Source organism: Pan paniscus, chromosome 21 (genome assembly GCF_029289425.2).
Source record: "Pan paniscus chromosome 21, NHGRI_mPanPan1-v2.0_pri, whole genome shotgun sequence".
In the NCBI taxonomy this organism is placed as follows: Eukaryota; Metazoa; Chordata; class Mammalia; order Primates; family Hominidae; genus Pan; species Pan paniscus.
The window spans coordinates 54,663,791-54,688,028 of NC_073270.2; the positions used below are offsets into that span (position 1 = coordinate 54,663,791).

Consider the following 24,238-nt stretch of genomic DNA (forward strand, 5'->3'; position numbering starts at 1 on the left):
AGAATGTAGTGGCGTAAAGTAATGATTTGTTGTTTTCTGCTATTCTGTGGCTCAGCTGGACAGTTTTTCTGCTGGTCTCACTAGTCACTTGTGCTGCTGTATTCAGCTGGTGGGTCGGCTGGGAGAGCTGCAACGACTGGGCTCCCTATCCACGTGCTCTTTCTTCTGGGGCTGCTACCATTTTGTTGTTATTATTGTTGTTGTTGTTTGAGACAGAGTCTTGCTCTGTCTGCCAGGCTGGAGGGCAGAGGGGCAGTCACGGCTCACTACAGCCTCCACCTCCTGGGCTCAAGCAATCTTCCCACGTCAGCCCTCCAAGTAGCTGGGACTACATGCAGGCATCACTATTCCTGGATAATTTTTTAAATTTTTTGTAGCATCAGGGTCTTGATATGTTGCCCAGGCTGGTCTCTAACTCCTGGGCTCAAGTGATCCTCCCACTTCAGCCTCCCAGTGTTGGAATTACAGGCATGAGCCACTGACCTGCCCGGGGCTGCTTCTGAGTGTCATTCAGCATTCCCAGGCAGCAAAGGAAGAAGTGAGCCAGGGCTGTTGATGCTCTGGGACTTGTGCAGCCTCTTTTCTGTCACATTCTATTGGTCAAGACCAGTCACAAGGCTAGTCTAGGTTCAGGCTGGTGGAGAAACAAACTCTACCTCTTGCTGGGAGTGACTGCGAAATCGCATTACAAGCAGTGGAACTTGCAGAATTTAAGGCCATGAAACATTCAACGTGACTGTGGACCGGGCCCTGGAGATATGGCCTGCCCCTCTGCAACCGTGCTTTAGTGAGACAACAAATAGTCAACACGTACAAAAGCTCAGAAAGTGCTGTGGAAAACATCAGCTAGGGAGAGAGGGGGCTACTTGAGACAGGTCAGGGAAGGCTTCCCAGAGACGTCTGAGCTGAGACCCGAGCACTGGAGCATGCCTGCCTGGGATGTCTGTGCCTCTGAGGTTTCCAAGGAAGACAACTGTCTTTGCATAAGCCCATGGCTGCCCTTGGGGGAAGGGGCCCAGGGGACACCACTAATGGTTGCTGTGATAGCATCATTGTGGAATGGAGTGGAAGCTGCCTTGGGGCCAGAGTATCTGTCCCCCAACACTCATTTGCAGGCTGTGTGACACTGGCCATCTGGGTTTCTTCCCCTGACTCCCAAAGCCCAGGTCCAGTTCACTGCACTGTGAGGGTTCACAGGTTTATAACAGGATAAACTCCAGAGAGAGGTCAGTGCTTCCTGGTATACTATGCACAGCTGCGACACTCAATAAACAGAAGTTCACTGAACTGCAAGGTCACTGCTGCTGTGACAGGAGGGTCATATGGATGTGTGTATCTTGCCAGTGGCTGTGGTGAAACCCTGCTTGTGGAGAATAGACATAAACACACCTTCTCTCTCTCCCTCTCTGTCTTCCTTTCACCTCCCCTCTCCCTCCACCCCTTCCATTTCCTATTCTTCCAGCATGTTCTTTCCACTCTTCCTCACCTCCTTCCCCTTCACCTCCTTCCTACACCATTCCTTTTTCCATCTCTTTCCTGTTTTCCTAACTTGTTACTCTCATCTTTTTCTTTCTTTTCTGTTCTTCCTCTGACAGCTCCCCTTCCTACCTCCTCTCCCTTCACCCTTTCTCCTACTCTTTCCCCTCGTCTCATTTCTACCTCTCTTTCCTTTTCACTTCCCCTCTCCCTCCTGTCTTTCTCCTCACTTTTTCTTTTACCTTTGTGCCTCCCTCTCACCTCTTCCCACACCACCTCATCTCCTCCATAACTACCTCACCTCCTTTTTGTTTGTTTGTTTTTTGAGACAGGGTCTCCTTCTGTGGCCCAGGCTGGAGTGCAGTGGTGCCATCACAGCTCACTGCGGCCTCAACCTCCGAGGCTCAAGCGATCCTCCCACCTCAGCCTCCCCAGTAGCTGGGACCACAAGCAGCGCCACCAGGCCCGGCTGTTTTACTTTTTATTTTGTAGAGAAAGGGTCTCCCTATGTTGCCCAGGCTGGTCTCGAACTCCTGGGCTCAAGCGATGCTCCCGCCTTGGCCTCCGGAAGCGCTGGGATTAGAGGCGTGAGCCGCCGCGCCGGGCCTCCCCCCTTCCCCTCCGCCGCCGCCTTCTCATCGCCCTTCCTCCTTCCTCCTGACGCCTCTTACTCCCGATCACCTCTCATTCATTCACCAGCTTCCAGTCCTCGCTCCCTCACCTCTTTTCTTTCCTACTCGCCTTCTCCTCTTGCCCCTTTATCATCTCTCCTTGTCACCGTTCTTTTTTGCCAACCCTCTCGTTCTCCTTCCTTTCCTCATCTCCTCTCTTACCCACGTCATCTCCATTCTCGTGCTCCCCTTCACCTCCCGTTACCTTGCGCTTCTCTCCTCTCATCTCCATCACCACCTCTCCCCGCTTTCGCCTTTCTTTAGCCCCCGCGTCCCCTATACCCTTCGCCCATGCCCGCTCCCCTCCCCACCTTCTCTTCTTCCTCCCTCCACCCTCGCCTTCTGTCTCTCGCCCACCTGACTCCGCTCCGCCCCCAGCCTTAGGCTCCGCCCCGCTGGGGGTCACGGGGCCGACGGACGCTAGGCGGCCGTAGCGGCCTCGCCAGTCACGTGGTCACGTGACGCGCTCCAACATGGCGGCGCCGTGGGGCCGAGGTGTCGCTTCCTGACGGGGCGGCGCGGACGGACGCGGCCGGTGCCGGCCGGGACGCCGGGCCCGCAGCCTAGCTCGCCATCTCGCTCACGCCGCCCGCCCGCGGGGCTGTCAGCCCCCGCCGGGCCGGGGCCATGCAGGAGAGCCAGACCAAGAGCATGTTCGTGTCCCGGGCCCTGGAGAAGATCCTAGCCGACAAGGAGGTGAAGCGGCCCCAGCACTCCCAGCTGCGCAGGGCCTGCCAGGTGGCGCTCGGTGGGTGAGCCGCTCCCGCCCTGCCCCGCGCTGGCCTCAGCACGTCGGCCGTTGCCCTATCCTACTCGGCCTTGGCCCGGCCTCCTGGCCTCTGCTTCCCCCCGATCCCGAATTCCACCCTTCCGGCCTCCTCCTCATTATACCCCCGGAGGAAGTGTTGCCCGGGCAGCTCGGGACTGGCCCAAGGTCACCTAGCAAGTTGGTGACAACCAGAGCTTGTTCCTCAGGGTTCCAGCTCAGGGCTTTTGCCACGATTCCTTGTCGCCCTGTTTCCTGGTTCCTCCCCTCACCACCTTCAAGTCCTAGAAACAGTAGCCCTTGCCCCAAGTTTTTTCGTTACCTGAGCTCTGCTGATTGGGGTTCCCCTAGGTGAACAGAGCATGTAGGAAGAGCCGTCCAACTGGTTTAGGGAAACCCCTGATTCTTGTTTTGGAAGTGCCCGTTGGAGAATGTTTTCCTTTGGTTTGGGGATCTCCTATAGCTCTTTCCCTCAAGGAAGGATTGTAGAAGGTGTTCTGGATCTCCCAGGCATTGTAGTGAGCAAGACATCTGCTTATTCCTAGCAGTCCACTAAAATACAAGGTCTTTAGCGCAAAGATACTTGTCTGACTTATTCATTGCTGTATCCCTTGCGCTTGCAACAGTGCCTGGCGCACAGTAGGTGCTCGATAAATATTTGCTGATTGAATGGACCCTCAGATTATGGAAAGAGGGAGAATTCTAACTAATAGTTAAAGGCTTGGTAATTGATACCAAAATCACTATCCTATCTTTCAGTTTTAATCATTTAACAAATATTTATCAAGTGCGCACTGCATACCAGGTACTGAGAATTCAGTGGGGAACAAGACGGACATGGTCCTTACCCCTATGGAGCTTATACTCGAATAGAGGAGACACAATAATTAATTAAGAAAATAGATGAGGTATTTTGGAATGCTGATAAATACTATTTTGAAAATAAAACAGCAAGATGTGATAAAGAGGGCTTGAGGACTGCTTTCCATGGTCAGGAAAGTAATCTTTTCGAGAGGAAAAGTAATCAGGTGGTCAGGAAAGTAATCTTTTCCAAGAGGGTGACATTTGAGCTGAGTACTGAAAGGCAAGAACTATCCACCATATGGAGTTTCAGAAGAGAGTTCTTGGTGGGAGAATCCATGCATTTGACCAGAGCTGTTTTCAAGCTAATTCACTGCCCCAACGTCTTTGGTTTGGAATCTGTAAAGGCCTGTTTTTCCTAACAAATTGAGCAAATGGAAAGTTTGATTTTTAGTCACAGAGTTTGAGATTGTTATCACCTTTCTCCTTTCATTTGCTACAAAGTATAGAGTAGTGTTCTTTTGGCATTTAGAAATAGGCTGGTGAACTTTGCACTTCCCTGGAAAGAAGGTCCCTGGCTTTCATCAGATTCTCAGAGGGCCCTGAGACTCCCTCAGGGGCCAACTATTGATGCAGAGGTGGTAGTCTAGATAATCTGGAAACAGTTGCTAGTCCGTGAAATTCAGGATCAGTGGAAGGAATTTACTGAGATGTAGATTTTTAAAGCTTTTCTATTCCAATAACCAAGGCTGTTGGGTATTGTTTTATCAGCAATGTGGGATAAGCACTGCAAAGCAGTTTGTTAGTTAGGCAAGAGCCTGGTATTTATAACTCCACGTTGAAATCTGCCTGGACTCTATCTTCTCAATATTGTTGTGGAGGTTTCAGAATAGTTATTTGGCAGAAGAGTTTTTATTTTTTCTTCAGAAAACTTCTTAACATAAAATTTTCACCAAAGTGTGCATCATATTATTGGAACCTACTTATAAAATTTTCATCTGGGTCATAAAGGGCCATTAACGCTGAGAATTTAATAGATATTTTCGGATCGTATCTTTGTTCAGAAGTTCAAGTTTTCCTAACACAAGTAGTGGAATGCATGTTTTCAGTTTTTAGTAGTGAATTGTAAAAAATGGCCTAGATAGGAAGTAATTTGACTACAGGTTATATGAATCACAAATTGGGGTTGTGCCAATGGCATAATAGGAACTGTCATAAGGGAACGTATGCATAATGTTAAGTGACCATCTTTTTTAAGAGAATAATTGTGTGTCATTGCTGTTAAATAGAAATGACTGCTTTTACTTAGAGTAGAACACATAGCAGAATGCCTGGTGATATTTCACTCTGTCTCTCAAGGCCCAGTCTTGTGTCCAGTAGTCCCATTTAAGAAGAGAAATTTGGGGCCAGGTGCGGTGGCTCACGCCTGTAATCCCAGCACTTTAGGAGGCTGAGGCAGGCAGATCACGAGGTCAGGAGATCGAAACCATCCTGGCTAACACGGTGAAACCCTGCCTCTACTAAAAATAACAAAAAAAATTAGCTGGGCGCTGTGGCGGGCACCTGTAGTCCCACCTACTCGGGAGGCTGAGGCAGGAGAATGGCATGAACCCAGGAGGTGGAGCTTGCAGTGAGCTGAGATTGCGCCACTGCACTCCAGCCTGGGCGACAAAACAAGACTCTGTCTCAAAAAAAAAAAAAAAAAAAAAAAAAGCTGAAACGAGCCAGTGTATAAGGAGCAGCTATGTGGTATTTTAGAGATTACCATGTATAGATTGTTGTTAATTGTGATAAGAGGAACTGTAAATGACGGCTCAAAGTTGAAATGCTTGGATGATAGAGAGCATTTACAGGAAACAGCTTCTGTGATATGATTCCACCAGCTGTAGCATATTAGGGGAGAGGATCAGGGCTGCAGGGACTGTATAGTGTAGATGTTAGCTAGGAGTGTATTCTTTGGGACCCTAGACTTCTGTGTTCAAACCTCCTGCCTTCCACTTGCTACGTTTGTGATCTTGGACAAGTTACTTCCTTATGGGATTATTGTAAAGATTAAGTTAATTGACATGTGCAAAAAACTTGGCGTGTAGTAGGTGCTCAGTAAATGCTTGCTATTACTTTTTTATTATTATTATTTTAAGCTGTGACAAACCACAGCAGCTGTAATTACTCTGGTTTGATGTTCTTAACCTTAGTTCCTCGTTCAGGAATGACTTACTGCTCTATTTGGTTTGTAGATGCAATAAATAAGAATGTAATTACGTGATTGAAAGGCTGTGTTGGAGTATTAACTTCCTAAACTCAATGAAGACAGGGGTTGTCCTTTGTAAAAATTGTGATAATCATGATGGAGCAGATTTGGAGTAATCTCAATGATTCGTCTGCACTATACACCAAAAGCATAAATAGGGACTGCCCAAGTAGGGGATAGTGTCCTTCCAACCTTTATCTGGAGAAATCAAGACAGCCTGTGAGAGTATTCATCGCCCCAAGGATACTGTTGCTCTTTACCTTGTTATGAAACTTTGATATATATTAATAATCTTCAACCTTTCAGCCCTCTGTTGGAGAATATAATTACATTCTTAAACCTCCCTTTTATAATTGTCTTATTTAAGACTCATCTTCTCCCATGATGTATCTTTAAGTTATATTTCTGCTCTTAAACTATATGAAGTTTGGAGGCTTAATAGGATAATCTATTTAAAATTCGATATGGAAAAATTTATCTATGGCTGGGCACTGTGGTTCATGCCTATAATTCCAGCACTTTAGGAGGCCAAGGTGGGCAGATTGCATGAGCCCAGGAGTTTGAGACCAGCCTGTGCAACATGGCAAAACCCCATCTCTAAAAAAATATATAAAAATTAGCTGGGTGTGGTAGTGCATGCCTGTAGTCCCAGCTACTTGGGAGGCTGAGGTGGGAGGATGACTTGAACCTAGGAAATGGAGGTTGCAGTGAGTTGAGATCATGCCATTGCACTCCAGCCGAGACAACAGAGTGAGACCCTCACACAAAAGTGCTAAGTAATGGCTAAGTGCTCTATAATTACTAGTTATCATTATTCTCAGCCATTATCAAGAAAATTTAAAAAGAATAGTAAACATACATATTTTCATATGAAATTGAATGACTTTTAAAGATCACATGTTGTATTATATCTCCTATGTACTAAGCATTTCTGAGTTCCAGGCACAGTAAAGTGGGCTTTTCATGCAATTTAGTTCTCACTATTATCATCATTCCCACTGAGGCCCAGAGAAGTTAAGTTGGCCAGGGTAACTCAGTAAGTGATGGAACCAGGGTATAAACACAGGCAATCTGGCTCCATAGTCCAAGATCTGAACTATTACTACCATGTTTTCTTGCTTCTCCATATGAAAGTTGTTATGTATAAAATACTCAGTAGAGTTTTTAAAACAATCAGTATACCGCAGTGGAGTTTCAGGAGACTGTATTTTCTATAGCTGAATTTTGAGATATATTTGAAAGCCTTGAGTCAAAAAGATCACAGCTCTTTTCTTCAGGTTTTTACTACATATATACTAGGTTTACTTTAATTAGGGGCTAATGGAAAGAAGGAAATGAGAGTAAAGAGCTGGTTACACATAAGTTTCATTTGAGTTATTCAGTTTTTCTTTTTTTTTTTTGAGACAGGATCTTGCTCTGTGGCCCAGGCTGGAGTGCAGTGGTGGGGTGCGATCTCAGGTCACTGCAACTTCTCCATCCCTGGCTCAGGTGATCCTCCCATTTCAGCCTCCCAAGTAGCTAGGACTACAGGGGCGTACCACCCACCTGGCTAATTTTTCTGTTTTTAGTAGAGATGGGGTTTCTCTGTTGTCTGGGCTGGAGTTAATCAGTTTTTCTAATTGATGATATCTCTTCATCAGCAGTAAACTCCCTCTTATTAATTCTGGAGTTGTGACCTGTTATTAATTCTGGATTGTGATTCATTTCTTTGGGTACAGCAGGCAATGGGAGACCAAGGCTAAGGAAAAGAGCAACTTGCCCATCCATATCCACACAGCTGGGTGGGGAAACGTAGCTGCAGCACATGATGTAGCTTCACATAGATCATAACATCCATTCTTAGATTTGCTCCTCTGTTTAATATACGAGATTTAGGATGTGGATGGGTCATTGGTGACCTTAGCTTGAGCTTTTTTGATGCTGTGATGGAGGTGAAAGCCAGACTGGCATGGGTCGAGGCGTGGGAGGTGAGGAAACAGATAGTGAGCATAGTCAACTCTCCCAAAGTTTGGTTGTGTTGTAAAGAGGAAGAAGGAGTGGCTCCTGGGAGTTGTTTGTTTATTTAAAGGTAGAAAAGATTTTAACTTTAAATATTGTTAAGGGATCCAGTTAAGGAAGTATATTCCTAAATCTTAGTTGTATATGAATGTGTGTAAGACATACAAATGGGCATTTATCATATGGATATCTGTGTGTCCATATGATACATAAATTGCTTTTTCTTCCATATGATCCTTTTATTCTAATTTTGATGTGTTCAGAAAAACCATTCTCATCATGAGGATTACTGTGAAACTTGAAAAATATAAAAAACATCTCTAAATTGACGTAACGTGGCGGGGCATGGTGGCTTACGCCTGTAATCTCAGTACTTTGGGAGGTCAAGGCGGGTGGCTCAGTTGAGGCCAGGGATTCAAGACTAGCCTGGCCAAAATGGCGAAACCCCATCTGTACTAAAATACAAAAATTAGCTGGGCATGGTGGCGCACACCCGTAATCCCAGCTACTTGGGAGGCTGAGGCAGGAGAATCGCTTGAACCCGGGAGGTGGAGGTTGCAGTGAGCCAAGATGGCGCCACTGCACTCCAGCCTGGGCAACAGAGCGAGACTCTGTCTCAAAAAAAAAAATTAAAAAATAAATAAATAAATTGACATAACAAATAAGACTTTAAATTGAAATGCAGAATAAAGCCTTTAATTTTAGCAAATTCTAGTGTTTTGATGAGACATTTTGTTTATAAGTGCTATGTATCATAAAAATTTTGAGAAATAACAGGACTCAGGACCCTGGAAGATTACTTTTTGTTGAAAACCACTGTGGATTCTTCAGGAGGAGGTTATCTGTCTGGAAGCAGCATCGAAAAACTGGATTGTTGTTGATTATTGAAAAGCATTTATATGTAGGATTGGCAGAGAGTTGATTGAGAGTTTGAAAGGTTGATTTGCTTATTGATAGTCCAGTGATCCCTCTTTGGGCCGCAGTTTCCCAAGGTGATAAAGATAATAATACCTTTGTCACAGGATTATTGCAAAGGTTAAATGGACTAGTGCAGTAAGTAACTGGCACAGTACCTGGCACCTAACAGATGACCTGCTGAAATTCAGAGGCATTGGTGTTGCAATCTTTTTTTTTTTTGAGCCAGTCTCGCTCTGTCGCTCAGGCTGGAGTGCAGTGGCGCGATCTCGGCTCACTGCAAGCTCCGCCTCCTGGGTTCACGCCATTCTCCTGCCTCAGCCTCCCAAGTAGCTGGGACCACAGGCGCCCGCCACCACACCCAGCTAATTTTTTGTATTTTTAGTAGAGACGGGGTTTCACCGTGTTAGCCAGGATGGTTTCGATCTCCTGACCTCGTGATCTGCCCGCCTCAGCCTCCTAAAGTGCTGGGATTACAGGCGTGAGCCACCGTGCCCAGCCGGTGTTGCAGTCTTTAAAGGAAAAGGAACTGAATGCTTGCCTTTTTCTACCTCCCCTATTAGTTGGTTTATAGACCTTTTTGTAAGTCTCCAACATGAGTGAAGCAGTGGTTGGATAGAATGAATTTAGAGCTCTATCCTGTACTTGTAAATCTCAGGGGAGAGTCTGAAAGCAGTGCTAGGGAAAACAGTAAGACCATTCTTCATGAAAAAGAGTGAACTTGTGAAAATGTGTACTTAATCAGCAAGAACATGGAGTGTCCTATATAAATAGCTCAGAGCTGTGTTTAGCTCTTGCCAGTTTCACCAGGCTTAGGGGGCCTGCCAGGAAAATACTTGACTTTCTTTCCAGCAAGGTTATCCTAGAAAAAATAGTTTTGCATTTGCTGATTCATTTCTGAAATTTTCCAGTGAGAAGCTCATTTCTGTTTAGTGTCTTGGGTGTAAACAAGCCTTCTGGCTTGATATTTTATTAGGTTTTATACCTTTGTGAGGAGAACAGCCTTCTTGTGCTAGGACACAAAATTCTTAAGTTTTCCTTCCGTCCTAGGGAGTGGTCAGTGTATATTTGTTGTTCTGAATATAGCCCTTTTGCCTGTTGGCTAAACCAGACCCAACATTTATTCAGAAGATATTTATTTGGGTGTCACCCCTGGTGTCATGATGCAGAGGGATCAAAACAAACAAGGACCATGTTCTGAAGGAGTTTGCAGTTGAATGGGGTAGATGGGCATTGTTCAGAGGATATGCCCTCTAGGTCATAATAACAACCCGAGAAGTACTGAAGGAAAGAAACCTGGTTCTGCCAGGGCAGTGAACAGTGGGGTGAGGGAAGACTTCCCTGAGGAAGTCTCACTCATTCATTGAGAATTAATGATGAGTGAGAATTAAGTAGTTGGGGGCAGGAGGCATTTCAGCAGAGGGAACAACCTGAGTGAAGGCTCTATGGCAGAGAGGAAAACAGTTGTTGGGGAAACTGAAAGAGGCCAGTGTGTGGTTGGAACATTGTACTTGAGCAAAGAGAGTGGAGATGGAGTGGGAGTGGGAGAGGTAGGCCAAGACCCCAACATGCAAGGCCTGGAGGTCATGGCTAGGAGTTTTATTTTTTAGGTCAAAGGCAGTGAGATGACACTGAAGAGTTTTAAACCAGGAAGCAGGTGATAGGATGACCAGGTGTATTATTTTGGAAAAATCATTTGGACCACTGTGTTCAGAACATCTTAGGGGAAGACCAGAGGGATTGCCAAGGAACCAATGAAGAGACTGTCTTAGTCCATTTTGTGCTGCTTTAACAGAATGCTACTCACTGGGCGATTTATAAAGAACAGAAGTTTATTTGGCTCACAGTCCAAGAGCATGGCACTAGCATCTGGCCAGGGTCATCCTATGGCGGAAGGCGAGAGAGGAAATGGGGGTTGAACTCATCTTTTTATCAGGAGTGCACTCATGCAGTAACGTATTAGTCCATTCATGAGGGCAGAGCCCTCGTGACCTAATCACTTCTTAAAGGCTCCACTCTTACACCATCACAGTGGCAATTAATTTGCAGCAGAGTTTTGGTAGGGACATTCAAACCATCGCAGGCAGTTACCATTTTTCAGGTGAGAGATATTGGTGGCCTGGACTAGTGGTGACAGTAGAAATAGAGCAAAGAAAATGAATTTCCAACCTGGTTAGAAGATGAAGCCAACAAAACCTTGTGATGGAGCGAGTAAGAGCATGGGAAAGAGGATTGATAAGCTTGACTCTCTGATTTCTGACTCACCCAGCTGGGTGGATGGTGCCTATTTTTTAAGATGGGAATGTGGGAAGAGGACTACATGGAGGGGTGGAGGGAGGAAGTTGATCTGAGTTGGGACTTGGATGTGTGGAGTTTGCTCTGCCTTTGAGCATTCAGCTGGACATGTGAAATGGGAAGTGGCCAGTTGTATGAGCCTGATGTTCATAAGAGAGGTCTGGGCTTAAGATAGGAATTTGAGAGTCAGCAGAGTCTAGGTGGGAATGGGAAGCCTGGTGAGACGGTATACAGAGGGAGAGGCAGGAGGCCTGGGCCTGAGAACCCTCCAGGCCTTTTCTGGCTGGGCAGAGGAGGCTGAGTCTGCAGACGAAATAGAGCAGAGATGGGTAAGAAGCGGAGGAAAGATGAGGAAAATATGTGGTTATGAAGCCCGAAGTCGAGAAAATTTGAGAGTGAGGTCAGTAAGGTGAAATGCTACAGAGAGGTCAAGTGAGGTAAAGACTGGAAAAATGCCCATCAGATTTAGAGACATGTGGGTCATTGGTGGCCTTAGCTTGAGCTGTTTTGGTGGCATGATGGAGGTGAAAGCCAGACTGGCGTGGGAGGTGAGGAAACAGACGGTGAACATAGACAACTCTTTCCCGAAGGTTGGCTGTGGGAGGAGGGAGATGTGGATGTTAAAAGTATTTTGTTTTTTCTTTTTTTTAAGGTAGAAGAGACTTGAACTTGTTTAAATGTCATTGGGGAGGGAGCCAGTTCAAGGAGAGGTTTGGTAATGCAGAAAGAAGAAAGGACAGTGTTTCATTTTTTCTACAAATGTTGAGTGCCTGCCACTCTGTGCTGAAGAATTCTCAGTACTTGGGAATTCAGCAGTGAACAGAACAGGCAAAGTGTCTGTTGTCATAGAGTTTATGTTCTACTGGGGAAGGCAGATAGTAAATGAACTGATATATAATATGTCAAGGGTGATAAATACTATGAAAAAAGACTAAAAAAATGAATTAGTAAAGTGAGAGAACAAACCAGGTAAGGAGATACAGGGTGACAAGGGGGTGGCAGTATTAGGTGCTGAGGAAGTCCCCTGAAGAGGACATCAGAGCAGAGATCTGAAGGAAGTGAGGGGGTGAGCCATGGAGATATCTGGGGGGATGGAGGGCATTCCCAGGAGCAGGAATAGCTCATGCAAAGGCCCCGGGGCAGAAATGTGCTTGGTGTGTTCGAGCAAGTAGGCCAGGGCCAGGGTGGTAGAAGGTGAGAGCAGAGGGATAGCAGGGGCCAGATCACATAGAGGTTTGGAGGCCAAGATCGAGAGTTTTAATTTTACGCGGAGTGGGATGGAAAGCTACTGGAGCATTTTGAGCAAAGGAGTGTTGTGATCTGAGTTACATTTTGAGGGCATCCCTCTGGCTGCTGTTGAGAAAAGCTGTGGGGTGGAAGGGAGGATAATTGCTGAAGCATGGAGACCAGTTACAAGACCATTGTGATGGCCCAGGTGGGAGATAACAGTTGCTTGGCCTAGGGTGATAGTGGTGGCCTAGTGTGGTAAGAAGGGATCAGGTTCTAGATATTGTGGATAGTGTGAAGTTCCTGAGAAGGCGGATAGGGATGGGAGATGACAGAGGTGGAGGGGTTGGACACCCACTCCCTTATGGCAGGAGAGAGCAGAGAGTAGGCCCGAAGTGGGTCAGGTTGTAGGTTTGCTAACAGCAAGCTGAGGGAGTCTCCTTGTGCCCACTTCTAATTTCTGAGTGAAGTAGGAGGCCACTCCATTGGTTGTGAGTAAAGAGGACGGCAGCAGAACAGCGATGATTGGGAGGGGAGAGTTGGGCCGTTGAGGGTGGAGAAATGTGCAGTAGCCATCGTGGAGAGTGAGGGGTGACCAAATTACTGGGCAGCATTTCAGGTTTCATTCGTGGTGGGTAATTGGGGCTCTGTAGGCCTGCCAACCTGCCCTGTTGTCAGAGGTCTGCTTAGGCGGAGACAGGTGAAAAGGGGACGCTAGTACAATCTAAGTTTGGGATTTTGCCAGAAGTTAAGACTAAAGGTCAGAGAGAGTCCAGGCTATTGATTGCGTGTCATCTGATAATAGTCCTGCTGATGGGATCTACCCTGGAAAATGAGGAAAAAGGAAAGCCGAGAGGTTGGCCATCTCAAGGTTTGACAGGACAAAGACAGGTTCTACTGGGAGCAATTGAGAGGGTCAGCTGGAAGGAGAGAAGAGGAAGGAGCTGGAAGTGCCCCAGTTCCATATAGGGACAAGAGTCAGTGTGACCAGCCTCACCAGGCTGGCTTGGAGTGGAGGAGGATGTGGTAGGTGACTGGGAGCTAAAGGAATTTAGGGGCAGCGTTGGTTTCTGTGGGGGAAGCCTGCGACAGATAGAAGTCTGAGGAGTGTGGAAGGGTTACTGTGGGATCTGAGGGCATTGGCCACTGATGGGATTGTTGGGCAGTGCTGGGTTTGAGGTTGGTGATGGTGATTGTTGGACTTGCCTTGGGAGTGGAAGAGAGAATGCGAGCCAGTGTCAGAGGTGCTGGTGAATGGAGGTGTGTGACCCGAGCGGTAACATCCAGAAAGGATTTCCCGCAAAGACAGCGCGGCTTTTCAGCTGCAGCTGCCCCACCCTGCTCCAGTCTCCCTCATTTCCAGCCTGGAAATTGTTGCTAATTGCCCCACTGGCAGTTGGGAAGGCAACGCCTGTTAAGATGTGGAGCAATAAAGTGGAGCAGGTATGCTGTGCCGTATGCCCCTCTTCCTGCACCGTCCTCCTTCTGTCATCGTTGAGTGGCTCAGGAGTGCTGGCCCTCTAACAGACTGCCTGGGCGTGGATCCTGACTGCAGAGTAGCACTTCTGGCTGTGACGTGGGCAGATGGCTTAACCTCCCTGTGCTCAGATTCCTCACCTGTAAAACAGTTATGGATGATTAGAGTGTTCCTGCCTCCCTGGGTTGTGGTGAGGACTGAATGAGCACCTGCCACTAGGAGGCAATCAGTGAGTCAGCTATCATCATTATTATTATTAGGGTTCCACTCATTCTCCTTTTCCCTTGGCATTGCTTGATCCCACGGAGATCCCACTAGAGATTTTGCTTTAATACTGACTTGTTTTAAAATAAGAGCAAGAGAACTGACATTTATTGACCACCTGCTGTGTGCCAGCTGCCGCCTTAGTCACCACCAAGACCTCTCTCATGGCGGTGTCAAGAGAATTATCTGCACTCTTGGTGCCTAGTTATGGTCTCTGGAGCATGTGGGGCTGTTTTTTATCACTCTCATTTTTTAGAATAGGAAATCAAGATTCAGGGAAGTTGGCCGGGTGCGGTGGCTCATGCCTGTAATCCCAGCACTTTGGAAGGCTGAGGCGGGTGTGTCACCTGGGGTCAGGAGTTCAAGAACTGCCTGGCCAACATGGCAAAACCCTGTCTCTACTAAAAATATAAAAATTACCCGGGCATGGTGGCACGTGCCTGTAGTCCCAGCTATTTGGGAGGCTGAGGCAGGAGAATCTCTTGAACCCAGGAGGCGGAGGTTGCAGTGAGCCAAGATGGCGCCACTGCACTCCAGCCTGGGCAACAGAGTGGGACTTCATCTCAAAAAAAAAAAGATTCAGGGAAGTTTAATAACCCAATAACCCATCTGGCATCATTCAGCTAATAGATGTCTGTGCCAGGACTTGAACCCAGCTCTGTCTCACACCTGTATCTTTTCTTTCTGCCATATCAGGCTGTGCCATGCTATCTGTGAGGCACCCTGCCACACACACTTTTTCCCTGTTCCTTTTTCTCCCTCCGTTTAAAAAAAAATTATTACACTTTTAACTTCTGGGATACATGTGCAGAACAAGCAGGTTTGTTACATAGGTATACGTGTGCCATGGTGGTTTGCTGCACCCATCAACCCGTAATCTGGGTTTTCAGCCCAGCATGCATTAGGTATTTGTCCTAATGCTCTTCCTTCCCCTTGCCTCCCACCCCTCAACAGGCCCTGGTGTGTGATGTGTGCCTCCCTGTGTCCATGTGTTCTCATTGTTCAGCTCCCACTTATGAGTGAGAACATGTGGTGTTTGGTTTTCTGTTCCTATGTTAGTTTGCTGAGAATGATGGCTTCCAGCCTCATCCATGTCCCTGCAAAGGACATGAACTCATTCTTTTTTATGGTTGCATAGTAGTCCATGGTGTATATGTGCCACATTTTCTTTATCCAGTCTATCATTAATGGGCATTCGGGTTGGTTCCAAGTCTTTGCTATTGTGAATAGTGCTGCAGTAAACATACATGTGCATGTGTCTTTATAGTGTAATGATTTATAATCCTTTGGGTATATACCCAGTGATGGGATTGCTGGGTCAAATGGTATTCCTCATTCTAGATCCTTGAGGAATCGCCACACTGTCTTCCACAATGGTTGAACTAATTTACACTCCCACCAACAGTGTAAAAGCGTTCCTATTTCTCCACATCCTCTCCAGCATCTGTTGTTTCCTGACTTGTTAATGATTGCCATTCTAACTGGCGTGAGATGCTATCTTGTTGTGGTTTTGATTTGCATTTCTCTTTTTTTTTTTTGAGACGGAGTTTCCCTCTTGTTGCCCAGGCTGGAGTGCATTGGCATGATCTCAGCTCACTGCGCCCTTTGCCTCCAGGGTTCAAGCAGTTCTCCTGCCTCAGCCTCCTGAGTAGCTGGGACTACAGGCGTGCACCACCACGCCCAGCTAATTTTTTTATATTTTTAGTAGAGATGGGGTTTCTCTATGTTGGCCAGGCTGGTTTTGAACTCCCCACCTCAGGTGATCTGCCTGCCTCGGCCTCCCAAAGTGCTGGGATTACAGGCATGAGCCACCACATCGGGCCTTGATTTTCGTTTCTCTAATGACCAGAGATGATGAGCTGTTTTTCATATGTTTTTTGGCCACATAAATGTCTTCTTTTGAGAAGTGTCTGTTCATATCCTTCGCCCACTTTTTGTTGGGATTGTTCTTCCCTCTTTTAATGGAAAAAAAAAAGATTGCATTATCCAGATATATCAAGAACCCAACTTTTAGGTTGGGCCATATGAGACTACTGCTATTTGAGCATTTCCAGCCTGGGTGAGAGGGTGAGACTCTGTCTCCAAAACAAAAACAAAAGGTGCTGGTGTGCTTCAGACTGTGCCTTCTCTCCACCTGCACAGGCTCTGTCCTGCTCTAAGCCCCCATTGCTGCTAGGCTGGATTATTAGCAGTAACTTCCTGATTGGTTTCCCTGCTTCTGTCCTGGCCACCTTCCTCTTTATCCTCACAGCAGCCAGAGTGATCTGTCCGAAGAAAAGTTGAGTCAGGCCGCCCTCTCCCAGCCCCTCCATGGGCTTCCTCCCATCCCTTACAAAGATGCCGTTATCATCTGGGCCTCTACTGGGCCTAGTGGAGAAGACTTTTCAAGAGTGTCTTTCTTTATTTCTTTTTTATTAGATGGACTCCAAGTCTTTTTACCATGTTGCTCAGGCTGGTCTGAGCTCCTGAGCTTAAACTGATCTGCCCGCCTCAGCCTCCCAAAGTGCTGGGATTACAGGCGTGAGCCACTGGGACTGGCCTCAAGATTTTTTTTTCTTCAACAAAGAGTAGTTTAGAAAGTGCAGCAATTCCTAATTCTTGTGGGAATACTTAAGGGTAAATTTAGAAAACCAAAGAAAATCTGTGAACATAGGATTTGCAACTGGAGTTTCTTGGGTTTCTGCAGTTACTCTTCCAGGTAGCAACTCTTTCCTGGTCACAGGAGAGGGCTGCTCTCTTCGGTCCCTGTGCCCTGCACTGCTGCTGCTGCCAGTCCTGTCAACCCTTGCTCATTCCCATTCCAAAACCAGGTTTTACCTTTGCTGTGGTCATGCCAGGCCAGAAACGGACTTTGGAGATTTCAGAAGGCTTGTAAACTAGCCTTCCCAGCTGGATGGGTTCACAGAGCAGTAAAACACCAGTGTTTTGAACCATGGTTGTAGCTTTCATGGTTAGTGTCAGTGCTAGGAAAACCACACATTTAAACTCTTCTGCATTTATAGTTTACAGAGTAATTCCATATGCTTGTTCGAGAGTCGAGGTATCCAGGAGAACACAGACTCTGGAGCCTGATTTTCTGGGTTTAAGTCCCATCTCCAGTACTTAATAACTTGTAACCTCTGTGGATCTTGATTTTCATCTATAAAATTTATAATGGAGTTTGGCCTTGAACTTCTGTCCTCTGGCTCCTTAATTCTTTGTTCTTTGGCTGGACAACATTTCGCTTATAGAAAACTTGATGTTTTGTCCTCATAGCACTGGTCACAGTCCTTAAAAGCCACTTTTAGCCCCTGCAGCTACTTTTCTGCAGCCACTGAAGCACTTTCTCCTCGGCTCTTCTCCATCCCTTAAAGCAAAATTGGCAAACCGGTAGCCTCAGGGCTAGGCAGCTTGCAAACCAGTCTTATTTAAGCCATAATATTTTTAAAATATATTTTTATTGATACATAATGCTGTACATATTTTTGAGGTGCATTGATAATTGGATGCTTTCATATAGTCAAATCAGGGTAGCTGGGATATCCATCACTTTAAATATTTATTTTTTCTTTATATTAGGAACATTTGAATTATTCTTTCCTAGCTATTTTGAAATGTACAGTTGGTTAATGTTAACTGTAGTCATCCTACTGATCTAACGAACACCAGATCTTATTTTTTCTATTTAACATAATTTTAAAACAATTGAAGGTGTTTGAATTACAATCAGAGGTTTCACTTAAAATCTGGATTTCGACCTCTGGAAAAATCAGAACAACTAGCACCTGTGAGCTGAGGGACTCTAAAGATTCCAGTCAGCTGGAGCTGAGGAGCTGCCGCACCCCTTCCTGTACTGGGTGGAGAGGGGGTCCTGTCTTTCTTTGATCTTACACCCACCGTGTTTTTTCTTGACATTTCCCGTCTGGCCTCCATGGGCCTTTGTAGTTGGTGTAACTTTTGTGTTTGGTTTGTTTTATGGGTTTTTTTTTTGTTGTTTTTTGTTTTTTGAGACAGCCTCACTATGTCACCCAGGCTGAAGTGCAGTGGCACCATCTCGGCTCACTGCAATTACTGCTTCCCGGGTTCAAGCGATTCTCCTGCCTCAGCCTCCTGAGTAGCTGGGGTTACAGGTGTGTGGTACCACACCCTGCTAATTTTCATATTTTTAGTAGAGATGGGGTTTCACCATGTTGGTCAGGCTGGTCTCAAACTCCTGACCTCGTGATCTGCCTGCCTCGGCCTCCCAAAATGCTGGGATTACAGGCATGAGCCACCGCGCCTGGCCTATAGTGGCATTTCAAAACAGATTGTTTCAGAGCTCACAGGCCAGCACCAACGCTAGCGAAGACCTCATTGCTTTAGATAGGTTTAGGACTTAAACTTGTCTCTAACAAGGTAATGGTGATTGGAAGGAAAACTTACATTTGAGTTTGGGCAGCAGCACCCCTCTGGCATGTCACAGTGACATATCTTGTCACCCAAGCAGAGCCTTGGCATTATAGATACAGGTTTCTAAAAGCTGATAGCTTGGCTGCCAGCTTCATGGGCTGGATCACCCACAACTTCATGGGCCTCTTCTAGTGGAAGCTGGAGCATTTCCTTGGTGAATTCTTTTCCCTGAGGGGCAAGATCCATGCCACACAGCTCTCTGACCCTGTGTGTCACAACCCTTATGGTCCATGAGCAAAATGGTTGCTAGTAGTCATTTGGGCATTTCTCTTCTGTTTTCTTATGTGTGTAATAAGATATACAAAGTCGGGCTTGAAGATTAGAAATTGCTGCTTCCAGTGAGTCAGTTTACTTGGTTTTCACATCTTCAAGTTGAGTCTAGAATGGAGTTACCTAAGAAAAGGAAATTTGCAGCCTTCAGTACCGTGTCCTGGGGTTGCTAGAATAACTAGTGCCATATCCACACTACTGGCTCTCTAGAGATTGTGTAAAGGAGGCTGGCCTTTTGGAGATGATCTGAATACATGGTATTGAGGACAAACCTCCTTCCCAAGCCCGATTTGATAATATGTGAGTTTGTGGGTCTAACATGTAGAAATACACTCAACTGAGTGGATGTGGGGGAATTCTGTGTATTTAGACAGGGTGTTTTGTTGTTTTAATGGTACAAAACCTTGTTTTCCTGGAAATAAGACTATCTCTGAGATTGTGATTTCTGAAAAAAGACATTTTATTCCTATAACCCTGCCAAGGGTAGTGCAACCTCTGTGGTTAAGATTTTAAAATTAATTTTAATTCAAAAAAGTCACACGTGCCTTAGCACAATGTGAATGTACTTAATGCCATTCAACTGTTAACTTAAAAGATGGTTAAGATGGTAAATTTTAGGTTATGTATATTTTATTATAATTGTTTTTAAAAGTGCTGATTAAGAAAAAGTATGTATGCTTATCATAGAAAATGTGAAAAAAGAAAAAATCATCATCCCACTACTTAGACAACTTTCAATATTTTATTGGTTTCAATACTTTGTTATATTGGTTTCCAGTCTTCTATGCATATTTGCACACAGTTGAGATGTTGTGATATTACCATGTTATTGTGTCAGCTAACTGTCATGAACATGCATTCTGCAGAACAAGAAACAGGTAAGAACGTGGCTGTAGAGCCAGAAAGCCTCGGTTCAAATTCTGGCTCCCTAGTTCTTGATGTGCAACAGTAGCCAAGTTACCTAACCTCCTGTGCCTTGGTTTCCTCATCAAAATCATTGCTTCTCATCAAGAGCAGTTTTGCTCAGGAGACACTTGGCAATGTCTACAGACGTTTTTGGTTTTCAAGATGGCAGAGGGGTCAGGGGTGCTCCTGGTATCCAGTGGATGGAGGACAGGGATGCTACTAAACATCCTAGAGTGCACAGGGCAGCCTCATAACAAAGAATTCTTCATCCCCAAATGTCAGTGGTGCCAAGGCTGAGAAATCCTCCTCTAAATGAGATGGATATAATAAGAGTATGGACCTCATAGGATCGTTGTGAGGGCTAAATGAGCTAAAACACTTACAGTAATGCCTAGCCAGTCACTCCATGTAAGTGTTAGCTATTATTATTGCTGTTACAATTATTTCTTTCACTTCATATCAGAATTTTTGTATTTAAACATCTCATTAACAATCTTTTCAGTGGTCTCCAAATATCTTTTAGTAAAGTTTTCCTTTACATAAATGTTGCATTTTCCTAATGTGTTTTTTCTTCCTTCCTTACCAGATGAAATTAAAGCAGAAATAGAAAAGCAGAGGTAAGCTATAGCACTACCTCCTTGCTGAGATATGGCATGAAGGGAGTAGGTAGCAACTGGGGGAGCCCCTTTCTCTGCTTGGTTTCTCATATTTCTAATCCTCAGGGGTGGCACACACTCTGCAAGCATGGTGCTAGGCACACGGCACAACTGTGTATATTTGAACTGATGCTAGGTTCACAGGCTACTGCCTCAGTACTTGTATACTTGGAAGGAAGGATCAAGATCGAGGTAATGCTGTTGTATCTTTTCTTAACAGAACAGGCAAAGCCCTTGTCTCTTATATGGCCTGCTTCCTTAGGCATGAGGACAGCTTGCACCATGAGTGGCTACTCCTGATCTTCATAGTAAGGAAGGCCATTAGTCACATTTCAGAGATATAGCTCTGGCGTGGCTGCCACCAGGATTCAGTCCAGGATGTTGTTAATTCAGCATGCCAATCAGAGAACTTGCTCTCTGCATGTGGCACTTCAGTGGTGTTTTTGCTAATGCATGTGTTCAACTTTTAATGCCTAGCCCCAGGATATAGTTTGCAGGCACTTTAAATTAAATGGTTGCAGATGGAATGGGAAGTTAGAGTAAGGTGTAGAAAATTCAATTCTTCTCCCGACCCTCTCTTGCTTTTCTCCTAGGCTTGGCACTGCTGCACCACCAAAGGCAAACTTCATTGAAGCTGACAAGTATTTTCTTCCATTCGAGCTAGCTTGCCAGTCCAAGTCCCCAAGGGTAGTCAGCACATCCCTTGACTGCTTGCAGGTACCATGTTTAAACTTCGTGTTGTCAAGGGGGTTCTCTCCAAGCCACAGTTGGTCCTTACACAGAACTATGCTGGGGACCACCCTGGCACTCAGTGCTGTCAGAGGCGATGCAGAAAGGAGCAATTTAACGTATTCTTTTTGGAGATCTCATGAGGGAGGGAAAAGAGAAAGGTGTGAGCTCTTTAGCTAAAACCAGAAATTTTTTCCCCTAGAAATATCTTATTTGTTCATGTCTTGTGTATGTTTTTCTAAATGAAACCTTTAGCAGTAATTGGAATATTTGACACACATGGACACATAAGGCATTTTTATACAGCCTCTTTCTTATTTTTTCCATTTTGTAGAGATGCAGTCTTGCTATGTTGCCCAGGCTGGTCTTACACTTCTGGCCTCAAGCAGTCCTACCACCTTGGCTTTCCAAAGTGCTGGGTTTATAGGCATGAGCCACCACACCTCCTGGCTCAGCCTTTCTTTCTTACTTGTTTTTTTTTTTTTTTTGGAGATGGAGGTTTGCTCTTGTTGCCCAGACTGGAGTGCAGTGGCGCGACCTCAGCTCACTGCAATGTCTGCTTCTCGGATTCAAGGGATTCTCCTGCCTCAGCCTCCCGAGTAGCTGAGATTACATACACCCGCCACCACGCCCGGCTAATTTTTTGTATTTTTAGTACAGATGGGGTTTCACTATTTTGGTCAAGCTGGTCTCAAAAGCCTCTTTCTTAATGGCATTAAAATTCATATCAAGTAGAGAAATAGAGACAGTTTAATCTGTTGTTTTTGGTAGTTATGTGCTATAAAGTCACCTCCCATACTGAATTAGCAAACATTGAATCTTTGTTCCTAGAGGAACTACAGGGTTAGGTTCCTGCAAGCCTTTAGTCTTCATGTGTTTCTATTTAAAGAGACTATCTAATATCTGTTGTTGATGCATTAACATTGAACTCAGGGGCCACGGTGCTATAACACATGCCTGAACAAAGCTTATCTAACACACGTAATTTCTCTGTGAGGCACATCACCACCTTCTTGCTGTTAGGACACTGGAAAGCACATCAGCACACCCTCGGGGTCCATTGTAAACAGCAAAATCACCAACAAAAAGCACCAAAATGCAAAAAACACAGCACTAACTACACCACTAAAAAGATACTTGTTTTCAGTAGGAGAGTGAAACAAGGAGGCGTAGTGTTGCCTTGTTTGACCTCAGGAACATGAACATCAAGTGATTTCAAATTTTTTAGTGCTCTGTGCATGTCTACAAATGACCAAAAAGCCCCAGACGTATTGATTTGGGCTTATAAATAAATTTTAGTGAGTAGGTGCATTTGCAAGTATAGCTGCAAATAATGAAGACTGACTGTATTTAGAGTCACAAGTAACTTTGTTGTAAATTACCTTTTACTGAAGAAGAAGCAAGAGTAGAGAAGTTAAGGTGACTTGTCCAGTAATATACAGGTAGTACGAGAAACAGGACTATAACTTGGGTTTCTTAATTCCTGGCCCACCATTCTTGTACTTTTGCTCAGGACCTACTCCTTAGGTTTCTGATTACCCCAAAGAACATTTATTCTCTCTTTTGTTTATTTTGAGTCAGGGTCTCACTCTGTTGCCCAGGCTGTAGTGCAGTGCCTTGATCATAGCTCACTAGAGCCTCTAACTCCCGGGCTCAAACAGTCCTCCTGCCTCAGCCTCCCAAGTAGTTGGGATTATAGGCATGAGCCACCACACCTGGCTCAAAGAACATTTATTCTTGACCTCAGTGGGCAGTCCACATCAATGAATAAAGTTTAATAAAATTTAAAAATATGTTGAAGTGATCCACAGCTTGCCGATACTTTCTAGAACAGGAATGGTGACCAGATTCTGTATTCTGATTGCTGTGTAGAAGAGGTGTCTGAAGAGGTGTACAGCTTTCTCGAGAAAGAGTACTGTGATTGATTGGTTTTATCTACCAAGGCACAGGACTGCAAAGTGGCAGTGAGCATGCCACATTTTTGGCATCTCTGGTCTAATATTTATTCTATTAATCTCTCTTCTTTGTTACATGTACTTGAGAATTGATGAGAGTTTCTTCACGGAAACAACTCTTCCAATTGCAAAGCCATTTTGTTATTCAGTGTAATTCTGTACAGATTGTCCTATGTGAGACATACAGTGAGCCAAGAATTGTTAAATGGCAGGCTTCAGTCCTACTTCTATCCTAAAATATTTTTTGCTGTGAACGTGTTCTGAGGAGATTTGGCAGAATTTGAATTTTAGTTGTTCTCTCCGCATGTTAAGGTTTTCTTTTGAAGGGAGTGCTGATAATGTAATTGACGTTCCAAGAACAGTGGCTGACATGCATTGAGCTCTTAGCCTGTAGTGGGCCCTGTGTGCTTCATTCACCGTACCGTGTGTAGTCCCCTCGACAGCCCTCTGAGGTACTTACTCTTGTCCTCATTTTAGAATCAAGGAAACCAAGGCTTAGGGAATGAAGTGACCAGCCTAGTCCAAGGTAGGCTGCAGTGTAGTGGCGCGATCGTGGCTCACTGCAAAGTCAAGTGATTCTCCCCGAGCTTAAGTGATTCTCCCACCTCAGCCTCTCAAGTAGCTGGGACCACAGGCTTGCACAACCACACCCAGATAATTTTATTTTTATATTTTTTGTAGAGACAGGGTTTCACCAAGTTGCCCAGGCTGGTCTAGAACTCCTGAGCTCAAGTGATCCTCCCGCCTAGGCCTCCCAAAATTTGGGGATTACAAACATGAGCCACTGCACCCAGTGGGTTTCTAGGACTTCTTGACTCTGTGTCTGTGTTCTTAACCAGGGGTCATCAGCTTTGGCCCATGAGCCAAATCTGGCCTACTGTCTGCTTTTGCAAATAAAGTTTTATTGGAACACAGCTGTCTTAGTCTGCTTGGGTTGGTGTAACAGAATATCATAGACTGGATGTCTTCAACAACAGGCATTTATTTCTTACAGTTTTGAAAGCTAGGCAGTATAAGATCAAGGTACTGGCTGATTTGGTTCCTGGTGAGGGTACACTCCTTCTGGCTGCAGACAGCTGTGTTCTCACGTGTCATGGAGAGAGAGCTAGGTTTCTGGTTTCTTCTTAGAGGACACTAATCCTGTCATGAGGGA

At 45.3% G+C, this 24,238-nt stretch overlaps 1 protein-coding gene across 6 annotated transcripts in view; it reads left to right on the plus strand.

Moving 5' to 3' along the window:
* Nucleotides 1-944: 944 nt before the first annotated feature.
* ARFGEF2 (ADP ribosylation factor guanine nucleotide exchange factor 2) overlaps nt 945-24,238 on the plus strand; it is a 115,052-nt gene continuing 91,758 nt past the window's right edge. For 3 of the 6 annotated variants that reach the window (XM_055104858.2, XM_034947507.3, XM_034947508.3), the window contains exon 1: nt 2,761-2,895. Coding sequence is in view for 3 of the 6 variants with exons in the window: in XM_008961478.6 (XP_008959726.3) it covers nt 2,775-2,895; nt 20,332-20,362; nt 20,995-21,118 (276 nt within the window). In the remaining 3 variants the exon portion in view is untranslated. Of the gene's footprint in view, nt 2,896-20,331; nt 20,363-20,994; nt 21,119-24,238 lie in introns of all 6 variants that reach the window. The other 3 variants (XM_008961478.6, XM_014343089.5, XM_055104857.2) reach the window with 2 other exon arrangements.